Raw genomic sequence first — 14,092 nt, forward strand, 5'->3', positions numbered from 1 at the left:
ATGGATTTAGTACCCGATGAATAGACTATAGCAGCTATGGAATTAGTGCTTTATGAACGAACATTGGCAGCTATGGACTTAGTGCCAGTCCTATAACCCTGGAAGTCGGGGACTTCGGAATAAACGAATGCAGGATAGACGACTCTTAGGTTAAATCCTTAAGAGTAAAGAAGATAATGGGGATGGGTAATTGGGTTGATTGTTTGATTGAACATAATAATTATATTATTGTGGGTTGAAAACCCTATGTACTCACCAGGTTTCCCAACCTGACCCACTCAGTTTATGTATATCACAGGTGACGAAGTGAAGTGACATTACACTGAGAGATTTAAAGAAATGTAGATCACTAGTGTAAATCATTGTAAGTTCTGTTTATGCTTATGTTTCGGTATTAACGATGACATCCCAAACGTTTTAAAATAAAACGAATATGTTTCTTTGAAATTGTTTTAATAACGTATTCACCATGTTTTTCTGGGAACAAATTCCGCAACCTTTTTATAAAATGAAGTACTCTGATTTTTATAAAGCATAAACAAAATCGGTCTTTTCTGGCCGAAATTTTGGGGATGTCACACGCAGGTTCATACAGAACTTTTCACGAATTGCGAAACCTCTTACAACACTGACCCAGAAAGGTGTGGCCTTCGACTGGGAAGAGAAACAGGAGAGAGCGTTCCAAACGCTCAAGCGAGCCTTATGCACTGCACCAATACTATCCCTCCCTGAAGGAATAGAAGACTTCATAGTCTATTGCGATGCATTGAATCAAGGGCTCGGGTGTGTTCTGATGCAGCGAGGTAAGGTCATCGCCTATGCCTCGAGACAATTGAAGACACACGAAGTTAACTACACGACCCACGATCTTGAACTAGGAGTAGTGGTGTTTGCTTTGAAGATCTGGAGACATTACTTGTACGGAACGAAAAGCACTATTTTTACCGACCACAAGAGTTTACAGCACATATTTGATCAGAAGGAGCTCAACATGAGACAACGACGGTGGGTCGAGCTACTCAGTGACTACGAATGCGATATTCGTTATCATCCGGGTAAAGCCAACGTAGTAGCAGACGCCCTAAGTCGGAAGGAATATTCTGGTCGCAGGGTCAAGTCATTGTCAATAATCATCCATTCACACTTGTCTAAGCAAATTCAGACGGCCCAACTGGAAGCCATGAAACCTGAAAATATGACGAGTGAATCCCTTAGAGGAATGGACAAGAATTTAGAAGCCAAGGGTGACGGAGCCTTATATTTCATGAACCGGATCTGGACACCGAAACACGGTGGTTTCTGAGACTTGGTCATGACCGAGGCGGACAACACTTGGTATTCCGTCCACCCAGGTTCAGATAAGATGTATCTGGATCTTAAAAAGCTATACCGGTGGCCTAATATGAAAGCAGAGATTGCTACCTTTGTAAGTAAATGCCTTACTTGCACAAAGGTTAAGGTCGAGTACCAGAAGCCCTCTGGTTTATTGCAACAACCAGAGATTCCAGAATGGAAGTGGGAGCGGATCACTATGGATTTCATAACCAATTGCCCAAGACAACGGGTGGACTTGATACCATATGGGTCATCATCGATAGATTGACCAAGTCTACACACTTCCTGCCTATCAAAGAAACTGACAAGATGGAGAAACTTACAAGAACATACATTAGGGAAATCGTACGGCTACATGGTGTACCTATGTCCATTATCTCCGATAGAGATAGTAGGTTCACCTCAAGATTCTGGCAATCACTACAACATTCCCTGGGAACAATGCTGGACATGAGCACAGCCTACCATCCACAGACCGACGGACAAAGTGAGAGGACCATACAAACACTGGAAGATATGTTGAGAGCCTGTGTGATTGACTTTGGAAAGGCATGGGATACTCATTTACCCCTTGTCGAGTTTTCCTTTAATAACAGTTATCACACGAGCATCAAGGCTGCTCCATTTGAAGCCCTCTACGGCCGAAAGTGCAGATCCCCTCTGTGCTGGGCTGAGGTGGGTGATACCCAATTAGCTAGGGGGCAAGCTTCTGATAGTACTCTCACCGGTCCGGAGATCATTCGGGAAACGACAGAGAAAATCGTTCAGATCTGTGAACGATTGAAAGCCTCTAGAGACCGACAGAAGAGCTACACTAATAAGCGAAGAAAACCTTTGGAATTTCAGGTGGGAGACCGAGTCCTTCTCAAAGTCTCACCCTGGAAAGGCTTGATACACTTCGGTAAGCGTGGGAAGCTTAATCTGAGGTACATAGGGCCTTTCGAGATTCTCGCAAGAATCCGCCCCGTAGCTTACAAACTCGACCTACCCGACGCACTTCGTAACGTACATTCTACATTCCATGTATCTAACTTGAAAAAGTGTCTGTCCGACGAGACTCTTGTAATCCCACTCGATGATATCGAGATCAACGAGAGCCTCAACTTCGTGGAAGAATCGGTAGAGATCATGGACCGTGAGGTCAAGCAGACGAAACAAAGCTGTATCCCAATAGTGAAGGTTCGCTGGAACGCCAAGCGCGGGCCGGAATTCACTTGGGAGCGTGAGGATCAGATGAAACTGAAATATCCTCGTCTTTTTACTTAGTTGATTGTAACTACTTATTTGCTTAAATTCTAATTTCGTGACGAAATTCCTTCTAAGGAGGGGATGATGTGACAACCCGAATTTCCATTTTGTACGAACATTATCAATTCAATAGAAGCTAGACCAGTTACAGTGAAACTCGAGTATTTCAAAACTTCATAATATTAGAGTTCATTTCCGGAATAAAAATATTTTCTGCCAAAAATATCCCAGGACTATGAATAGATTTCTGAACCAAATTCATTCATTATTCACATTTCCAACTAGAGAAAAGCCATTTTCTCTCTCACGAATCTTCGGGTTTTTATCCCAAATCATGAGTACACTTCTCTAGTTGTCTTATAATGCTTATTATGTGCTAAATAACTTAGATTACATAGCAAATCTGTGAGATTCGGGAGTTTACCGCCCAAGAACGTTCTTGGAGAGTAAACTCCTATATGTGGCTTAAATGCTACCTAGCCTTTTCCCCATGTTAGGTAACGAACTTAGGCTTATTTATAAGTGTATTTAAGACTAGAAAACAATCAAAAACACCAAGATTAGGGTGTTCACGGCCCAAGAAGTTCTTGAACCGTGAACTCCAAAATCAAGTGCCAAAGAGTGTTTAAATCACTCCTAAAGCCTTGGACTTTAACCCCTATTTAATCCTAACTAATTTGAGGACTTTAAAACATCAAAGACACCTTCCTATGTGAGTTTACGGCCCTATTAATGTACTTGGGCCGTGAACATCAATCAAGGGCACCAAAGTGTGCCTAGGACCTTCATTAGCTCAAAACAAATGCCTAGAAACTATCCTACATGTGCAAAGGACTTGAAAGCATCAAAAACATCATTCCAAGGGAGTTTACGGCCGTAAACTCCAAAGGAATTGGCCTTGGGGCCGTAAACTCCTCAAAGGAGTGTTTCTATGCCCTAAACTAGTCCAAGGAGTAAACTACCAAGTAGAACTTATTCTAGAAATCAAATAACACTTCAAAACACCAAATGCCATCAAGTTTGGGAGTTCACGGCCGTAAACTCAAGGGCTTACGACCGTAAACTCCTTGTGTGGAGTTTATTGAAGAGTAAACACATATATAAGGCCCTTTGGAACTTTAAACCCCTTTAGCCTTGTCCCACAACAACCTAGAAGCAACCCTTAGGACTTATAACACTTATACAAAGTGTTTACATGTTCTAGAGTGTCCCAACTTAATTCATTAGTTATTATTTGGCTAATTAGTTATATATATGCTCATTATATGATAACTAGGCTCGTGCGTGTGAACAAGTCTTCGTTTGCCACCTAGCACAGTATTTGACACTTCAATCCAATCCACTCACCACAAGTGAGTTCATACCCCTTTAATTAACCTTTGAAATACTTTTAAATGTTTTAAATGCTTTTATGGGGGGGGGGAATACAAGTTAAATACTTATAGTTATTACATCAATCACATGTGATTAATAACTATAAAACCAATGATTTTATTGCTGTTCAAACTATTTATCAAACTGTTTTACTTCAAACTGCTTTACAAACTCTTTTACTTATCAAATACTTTTATTTAAACTTTTTTATACTTATTATAAATTGCATGCCCGTATATGTATAGTTATATAAGAAATGTTTAAAGGACTTAGGAAGGCTATCCACCTTGTTTCCTTTTCCTCGATTTGGATGTCGTCTGATAGGATATCGGGTACTCGTCCGAAGGTCGTTTAAATATTAATTATATATCATGTGTACATATATAGACATAAAAGTGTTTCCATATTTATGCGTACTAGTTACATAATTAATAGGCTACCATCGGGGTAGCACAGGATCATACTTTTACTATTGCTAGATCAATGAGTCAGTTCATTCGTGTGTCAATACTTATTACTATGAGAACATATACATTACATTACTATGAGTACATATACAACTATACTAGAAAGAGAACATATACAACTATACTAGAAAGAGAACATATACAACTATACTAGAAAGAGAACATATACAACGATACTAGAACAAGTAACATTACATTACATATACATGAATACGTTAATAATTGTGATCCCCTGTATCGGAGCATGCCTTAAATGTCATGGCCCGAGTTGTAGCCAGAATTCTCTTGGAGGGAGAGCATGAGTTTGCGTATAGATCTATACTGGATTGACTATCCTACACCTTGCTGCTAGCTACAGCCGGAGCTGCAGGTCTGCGGGTGCCAAACGTCATTCCGTTTTATGACCATTGGTATGTCGTTGTTACCAGTCAATAGTATGGTACAATTAATCACAGGATACCTTAATATAAATCCGGGTTAAGGTAGTTAGTATAGCAGTAGTTCCTATAATACAACACTACAGTACTACAATAATTTACCCATTACATATATTTAGTGATTATTTCACTTAAACATTAATGTACGAACTATATTTGTTAATGATAGTTACACTTGGGAAATTACACACTTTTACAACAAACGAACATACAAAACAGTTAACCCTTGGTAGAATGCTACTTTAATAGAAAATATAGGTTTTTCTGAGAGATTCAAACTTTTACAAACACTTACAAACATTTACATACATTTTACAAACTTAAACTTGAGACATGTTCAAACCTTTTGATAACAAACACTGACACTAAAATACTTATGAACTCACCAGCTTAATGCTGATAAACTCTTTCAAAATAACTTGTATTCTCAGGTCATCAGTAGACAGGTACCGACGCCAGCTTTTGAGAAGATGGAGCGCATCCAAGACTCATCTTATTATTTTGATTTACATTATTTTTTTGGTGTCTATAACTGTTCAGAACACGCTTGTATTAAAATTATATATTTAATGCAATGGATGATGTTGTTTTCTTATTTACTTTTACTGTGTTGTGATACTTTACATGACGTCCTCCGCCGCCGAACGTTTCCGCCGTTCTCGGTTTTGGGGTGTGACAGTGAGGCTCGATGACTGTTCTGTATGCTATTTATCTTTGTGATTATTGCATGTGTATGTGTTTATTTGTTATATGATTATATGTATACCGGCCGGGGCCCAATGTCGGGCAGGGCCCATTATGTGTTTATTATGTATGGTATGTGGTATTTTGGGGAACTCACTAAGCTTTGTGCTTACAGTTTTCAGTTTATGTTTCAGGTACTTCTGGTTCGAAGGGGAAGAGCCTGAGAGGATTGTAGTGCACACACCTCCTTATTCCGCTTTTTATGTTTACTCTATGTTTGTGATGTATTTTATACACTTTATTCCACCATGGTTTTCATGATGATGTTTTGGATAGTAATTTTATTAAATTAAAAACGAAAATTTTTGGTCTTAATTTTGGGACGTTTCAAGTTTGTATCAAAGCCTTGGTTTGAGGGATTCAGACGTACTCTCGAGTGTGTCTGGACTTAAACTGAGGGTTTGGTAGAATTTTTTCAAAAAGAAAAGTTTTATAAAAAGGATTTCTACTAAAAAAAGTGTGTGGTGCCTACAATCGACCGAGCTCAAGTTAGTTTTCCCAAAATACCCATGCATGATTTATGATATGCTTTGATTTATGAATATGTGAATCGCATACTAGTTAGGGCTAAGGATCTGCTCAGGATTTTCATGATAGAATGCTAGGATGGATACATTAATATGCCTACTATATAAGCTTGTAGACTTGCATGCTAATACTGATATGTCAGTGATAGGATGGCCTGATTAGGTTATGCTTGATCCCAATTACTCAAGGCTTGAATGCTGCTTGCTTTGTAATTTTTAGGAGTTCTCACTAACTTCAGCTAACTAGTAAGCGAATATGCTAAGTTACATATTACAGAAACTAAATAATTTAAAAAGGTTAGGTTTTAACTCTATTGCGCAACTCTTGTTTGAGTCCAACCGTTGTAGTGTGAGACCTTTCATTCGAAGAATTATCTAGTGTCGGTGATATGTAATTGTATTCATAATCTAGTTAGAGGGTGCTGGTGGGAGTTCCTTCTGAAGCTGATGGCATAGAGTGGTGTGGTGTTTACCCTTGGAAAACTAAGGAATAGATTTAGTGTTGGGAGCCTTTCCTTGTGGAGGATAATTTGTGTGGGTAAGGAGTGACTTGGAGGAATCAAAGCGATCCTTGAGGAAAGTACAAATAAATATGGAAGGTAGTATGGGCCCGTACTACTAGAAATAGAGGATACATTCTCGAGTCATGGAGAACTGCGATGAAACTAGGAAGCTTGTAGAGTATGAGACTAATCGATATATATATATATATATATATATATATATATATATATATATATATATATATATATATGCGTATTCTGATGGTTTATATGGTCTATTTTTAGTATGGTGACTCTTCGAGGTAGACCAATTAGTGGTTCTGGTGTTGGTGAGGGTTCAGGCTCAGGTTCTGGAGCCGGATAGTTGGATAATCAGACACGAGAGTTCATTTCGTCTGAGATTACCCGCATGATACTTGACAAATTCTTGTGATCTTTGGTACGATCAAGGATTGTATCATGGAGGTGTTGGAGGAGCGCTTGGGCTATTTCCGTTCTGAGATGGTGACTTTGATTGGGACACGTTCATTGACCTTCAGGGAGTTCCGAGCATGTGGGACTTCGGATTACTTTGGGTAGAAGGACACGATCGCGAGAAGGTGCTAGTTAGTAGATGTGGCTAATGCTTTCTATACTAGCAGTTGTCCCAATGGGGCAAAGGTCATATTTGCTTCCTGTCTCCTGAAAGACAGAGCTCGATACTGGTGGGAGGAGGTTGGGTGCTCCGTTGGTGATGAGGCTGTTGATTCGATGACATGGGATGATTTTACGACCAGATTTTGAGCTGATTTCACCCTAGTGATTGAGGTGCAACAACTGGCGAGGGAGTTCCAGGACCTACACCAGATTACTGAGACGGTGGTTGAGATCACCGCGATGTTTTGTGAGAGGGCGATATTGGTTCTGTAGTATGTGGCAGATGATGAGATAAAGAAGGCGAGATAGCATGAGATGCTGAGGAGTGATATTCGGTAGTTTGTGAGCCGATCCAGTTGTAGGATACTGGAGGATATGATTGCAAGAGCTAGAGAGAAGGAGATTGATATTGAGATGGAGAGGAAGAGGAAGCCAGATCAAGCCATGCATGAGTGTAAAGTTGCTGACTTTATGTGATAAGTCCCCTTTTAGGATCATATCTGAGAGTTTGGCTTGAGGTCTCAACCAATTAAGTGCTTAATGGATTAGGTTGGCAAAATGGGGAGTATGATGGGCGTACCCAGCTGGTACGCTGCACGTACTAGCCCTAGATGTAGTACACGAAGCGTATGAGCTAAGTACACCCCGTGTACTCAGTAGATGGGCTTTTAGGGCTTGACGTCCTCGGTATTGGGCCATAGTTTGGGTTTGTAAGTTTGGTCCTGGTTGGGCCATTACACTTCTGTTTCGGACTTAGGGCTAGCATATTGGGCTTCTGTGGATTTAGGACCATGATGGGTTTTGGGCCCAAATTTGAAGATTAAGCCATATATTGGGCTGTGGGTTGCTATTTAGGATTTGGGCCTTTTGAATAGTTGAATTGGGCCTTGGCTTTGGACCGAGTTAGATAAATGGTAAAATGGTCTTTTACCCTGGTTATGGGCCAAATAACTTAGACTCTTGGTTATGGGTCATAATCGAATTAATAATTGGATGATTATTTTGATGATGATAGCATGGGGATTTCTGGACTAGAAGACAGATATTTAGTTGAGTGATTTAGCAGCTTGATGTGAGTTTCCTCACTGTGTTTAGCGGGTCGAAGGCACCAATGCTGACCCATGGTTTGTTATGTTAGGGCGCTAGATGTCTATGTGACTATTGCATGTTTTATGTGCTGGTATCACTACAAGAATACTCAGCTATGCCGACGACATCTAACCCGACGACAGATGTCGTCGCTACAGGTCGCCCTATCCTAACGACATGTCGTCGCGATATCTTTTGGAAGCTTTGACGAATTTCCTTTGACCGCGATATCTATGCCGACGACAAGTCGTCGCCATAAGTCTGGCGGGAACGTCAAAAATAATCGCGGTAATCTCAAAAATAATCGCGGCCATTTAACTATGTATATGTATGGTTGTGTTTAATTTGTTTAGTTTATTAGCTTAAGTGAATAAAGTGATCAAATGTTTAATTTTTAAGTTAAAATGTTTGTCATACTTTTTTAAGCTAAAATATTTAAACTAATAAAAATATGTTTATTGAGATTAAAGTTTATTAAGTCAAAAATATTTAAACTATAAAAGTTATTAATAGCAACATACTTTTTTTTTATCTTGTTAATTAAAGTATTTTATTTTCATTTCTATTTGAAAGTTATAACATAAAACAAAATAATAAAATTTATTAAAAGTAATATTAAAAGTATTTTTTATCTTGTTTATGGTGCTAAAAAAACAAAAACAAAAAACAAAATAATATTAAAAGTACAATGCTGTAATTGAAAAAAATAAAATGTATATATACTATAACAAACTAATAAAAGTACATTGCTATAAAATGTGTTTAGAAGTCTACCCTTGTGAATACTCTATCAATTCCGTCCGATTTCTTCTTCCAGGGTATATATTTCTTTATATACTTGTCAATATCTATCCATTTCGTCTGTTTTTTTTCTCAAACAAAAAGTCATACAATTTAACTATGTATATAATGTTATTTTTGATGTTTATAATATTTGTTAAACAGATGACAGAAGTCGCGAGGGGACATGGAGGAGACGATGGGGATAGACCACTACACGGGGTCGCACGCGGTGTACCATCGGGTTGCCAATCTTGTAAGTTACATGAAATTTTTAAGTATTAGATATATTAAAGTTTTAAATTTCTAAATTTTCAATTCTATATGTAAATGTAGCACAAGCGAAGAATGTGAATGTGAATAAACGTGGCAAAGGGAGAAACTTAAATTTGTACGACGAGTATGAAAATAACAAGTGTAATCCTTTGGATTTGCGAATTGATATCTCCGGGCGAACGTACCGATTTGTGGGGGACAACGGGCAAATGTTTGTCAGACTGATCTCAAATCTGGTGGGATCAAAGGTACCGTTGCATTATCATACTTGGCGTCGTGTTCCTATCAAATTCAACGATGATTTATATCCCGAGCTAGAAGTAAGTATACAATATATTTTATATGTATTGAATTTTACACTTATTAAATATTTTTTTACTAATCACATATGTTTTTCATTTTGTAGACTTATTTTGATCTAAATAGGTACCGGGGCACAGACTTGTGGGAACCCCTTCGAGCGGGTATCTAAGAAGACATGCAAAGAGCTTATCGAGACCGCAAGCATGATATGAAAAAACATTTTGATAGAGTTGGTGGATATCATGATGTGGAAAGGGCAAGAAGATGTCCACCGGCTGATTGGTCTGCCGAAGCTTGGAACAAAATGATTGATTTGTTATTTTTGACCGATGAATACAGACTCACGTCGGACAAAAATAAAATTTGTAGGTCGAAACTTCCGCACACAAGTGCTCACGGATGTAGACCCTATGCTCAATGACGTTATTTAGAGGTAATAAAATATTATATTATTAGTTAAAAGTGTTATTAACATTTGTATAAATATATTTATTGATTTCACTTATTATAGGAAAAAATGGGAATGAAGCCGCAACATATTGAGGGTTGGAGACAAATGCGCTACAAAGAAGGTTCGGGTTGGTGTACAAGTCGAGCACAAGAAGATTGGGTAAGTGATAAACGAAATGAATGTGTTGTTTAAATATATTATTATTATTATTAATTATAGTTTTTTATTTAAGGAATATTATTATTATTTTAATGTTTAAGTTTAGTTGTTTGTTTTAATTAACATATGTTTATTGTTTTCTTTATTTTAGGAAAAAATTCAAGAAGAATATGAGAAAATGCAAAGCGAGGTTGGGGAAGACGGAATAGTAGACGAGGAAGAATGTTTAGAACATGCCCTAAGGACGAGACGCGGGCATGCTCGCGGGGTGGGTAGGAGACCAACCGCCAACTTCGGTTTAATTCCAAATGAACGACCTTCCACTTCAAAATCGTCCCAATCTCAACTCCAATCTCAATCCCAATTTGATGCACAACAAATGCAAGAGTACTTGCAACAATATAATACATCATTGGCGGCATGCATTCCGGGCTTCCAACCACCACCATTTCCTAACTTTCTATTCAACTCTAACACACAAGCAACTACCTCTCAACAAGTTGTCGAAATGATGGAAGAAGAAGAAGAAGAAGAAGAAGAAGGAGAAGAAGAAGAAGAAGAAGAAGGATATGATTATGATAATGATGTTTGATGTTTTTTTTAGTGTTTTGAACTATGTTATTAACTACTTGAATTTGATGTTTTGAATTTGAACAATGGTACTTATGTATTTCAATTCATATATGTTGGAATGTGTTTTGGATTTGTTAAAAATGCAGGAATGACAATGTACTAAATCTGTAAAATTTGAAAAAAAAAGCAAACAGTGCCTATCCCGACGACAAGTCGTCGATATAGGTATGTCATTGGCTCCTTTTAAAACCCTATAGCGACGACTTGTCATCGTAATAGACAAAGCCTATGGTGACAACATGTCGTCGCTATAGGTTTGCCGACGACAAGTCGTCGCTATAGGTAATTAAAAAAACTTTATTTTTTATCCCCGAAAATATGATTGACAAAACCTATCCCAACGACAAGTTGTCGCCATAGGTGAAGCTATCGTGACGACATCTATACCGACGACCCTATTGACCTATGTCGACGGCTCTATGCCGACGACATATTGTCGGCATACCCTATAGCGACGACATGTCGTCGGGATAGAGTCTGAATTCGTCGTCGCCATAGGGTGTTAATGTTGTAGTGTATGCTTGCCGGGTGGGGCCGATGCTAGGCGAGGCCCGATGAATGTTCTGTATGCTTTTTATCTTTGTGATTATTGTATGTGTATATGTTTATTTGTTATATGATTATATGTATACCGGCCGGGGCCTAATGTCGGGCGGGGCCCATTATGTGTTTATTATGTATGGTATGTGGTATTTTAGGGAACTCACTAAACTTTGTGCTTAAGGTTTTCAGTTTATGTTTCAGGTACTTCTGGTTCAAAGGGGAAGAGCTTGAGAAGATTGCAGTGCACACACCACCAAAGGTAAATTGTAAAAAAAAAAATAATAATAAGAAAAGAGTTTTAAGGACAATCGTGTGAATTTGAGTAGAAAGGGAAATCGTTATGGTATTTCAAAAATCCAACACCTTTTTCTTTAATTTTTTTTATAACTGTAGACGATTGGTGGCGGGGTACAAGGAGTCATAAAGGAGTGTCACCATTATTAATCAACGAAGATTCTCACTATTAACAGCAGAGGTGTCGGGTGTGAGGTAAAACGAGAATGGATCAAAACTCTTAGAATTAAAAACTGTATATCGCTACTTGGAATCCAAGAAATAAAAACCTCAGAATTTAAGGGCAAATTAGATAAGGCAATCTGGGGCTCGTCAACATTCTTGTGCAAAACAGTCGACTCGATCGGACTGTCAGGGGGAATAGCCTCACTATGGGACCCATCAACATTTAAATGCTCTGTAACTATAAAAGGGGAAAACTTCTTAGCAATGAAAGGAACTTGGGTTGCTTCGAATTTAGCATATGGGTTTATAAACGTTTATGCTCCAAATGACCCATCTCGAAGGAAAACGCTATGGTCAAATCTGGAAAGTGTCATATGCTCAGACGATAATATTCGATGGGTGGTGTTCGGAGACTTCAACGCAGTCAGATCAGCGGACAAGAGAATTGGGTCCATATTTTGCTCTTCCACTGCATATCACTTCAATAAATTCATCGCTTCTGCGGGTTTAATTGATCTACCTATCGGTGGCCGCAAGTTCACGTATATGAGTCCAGACTACTCCAAACATAGCAAACTTGACCGCTTCCTAATCTCGCATAATTGCTCTGCTGATTGGCCGCACCTGACAGTTACGACCCTACCGAGACTACATTATGATCATTGTCCATTAATCCTCTCATCATCTGTTAGTGACTTTGGGGCACCCCCATTCAGATTCTTCAATTCCTGGCTACTAGAGGATGAGCTGGAAGGAGTTGTTAAACAAGGCTGGGTATGTAACATAGCTCCAGGAACCTTTGCTTCCTTCTCCCCTATACAAGTGGTGGCTGGCAAACTAAAAAATACCAAAGAGAAAATCAAGGAATGGAGAAAATCCAAAAATGTGAAGGAACAAAAAAGAGTGGAAGAGTTAACAAAGGAAATCGATTCAATCGATCTTAATGCAGAATCGCACTCCCCAGATGAATCGAAGCTAGAACTCCGAAAGAATCTACACAGAGAATTGATGGATCTTGAGGCCAAACGCATACTCGACCTTAAGCAGAAATCCCGATGTAAATGGGCACTGGAAGGTGATGAAAACTTTGCTTTTTTCCATGGTCTGATCAATAAAAATTATCGATTTCAAAAATTATCTGGCATCAACATCAATGGTTTCTGGACATCCAATCCAGAATCAATCAAAAAAGACGCGTTTGAATGCTTCTCCAAAAAGTTCACTGAACAAATCAGCATCAGACCCCAATTCCCCAGCCAAAAATTCAACAAACTCAGCCCCATTCAAACTCAAAACTTAGAAGACCCAATTACAACGGCGGAAATCAAAGCAGCGGTGTGGCTATGCGGAAATGACAGGCCCTGGACCAGATGGCTTCACCTTTGCTTTCATTAAAAAACACTGGGACATGATGGAGAGCGATATATACCTAGCAATCAAAGATTTCGAATCTACATGTGTAATTGATAGGGGATGTAACTTCTCCTTCATCATCCTTGTCCCCAAAACATCCGACCCGATTTCCCTCTGTGAATACCGCCTGATCAGTCTAATTGGATGTATATACAAGATCATAGACAAAGTCTTTGCGGAAAGGCTAAAAAGATGTATCCCTCAAGTCGTGAGCCATACCCAAACGGCTTTCATCAAAGACCGCAACATTCTTGATGGTCCATTGATTATAAACGAAGTGATATCTTGGCTTCGGAAGAACAAATCGAAGGCGTTCCTTTTCAAGGTTGATTTCGAGAAGGCATTCGATTGCCTCAATTGGAAATATCTCGATTCGGTAATGGCTCAAATGAACTTTGGCTAGAAGTGGCGTAAGTGGATCTTCGGCTGTCTCTCCTCGGCTCGTGCTTCTGTAATCATTAACGGATCCGCCTACAAAGAATTTCCACTTAGGCGAGGAGTAAGACAGGGCGACCCCTTGTCTCCATTTCTGTTCATTTTGGCTGCAGAGGGCCTTAACATTGCGCTGGAAGAGGCCAAAGAGCAGGGCATCTTCCATGGGGTTCAATTGCCAAACAATGGGCCTACCATATCACATCTTCAATACGCTGACGACGCGATCTTCCTCGGCTCCTGGTCAGTACAAAACGCAAAAAATTTAGTTAGAATTTTGAGA

The 14,092-nt window shown here is 39.0% G+C and overlaps 1 protein-coding gene across 1 annotated transcript; it reads left to right on the top strand.

The window, feature by feature from the left end:
- The first annotated feature begins 12,228 nt into the window (after nt 1-12,228).
- Nucleotides 12,229-13,359, top strand: LOC111895811 (uncharacterized). Its single transcript, XM_023891871.1, has one exon. It carries the CDS (start codon nt 12,229-12,231, stop codon nt 13,357-13,359), a length of 1,131 nt encoding a protein of 376 aa, XP_023747639.1.
- Nucleotides 13,360-14,092: the final 733 nt, after the last annotated feature.

The sequence above is a fragment of the Lactuca sativa genome, chromosome 3 (genome assembly GCF_002870075.4).
Source record: "Lactuca sativa cultivar Salinas chromosome 3, Lsat_Salinas_v11, whole genome shotgun sequence".
NCBI lineage: Eukaryota > Viridiplantae > Streptophyta > Magnoliopsida > Asterales > Asteraceae > Lactuca > Lactuca sativa.

What these genes read in the sequence shown, in the direction of transcription:
- LOC111895811 (XM_023891871.1), top strand. Translation starts at nt 12,229, where the DNA reads ATGAAAGGAACTTGGGTTGCTTCGAATTTAGCATATGGGTTTATAAAC.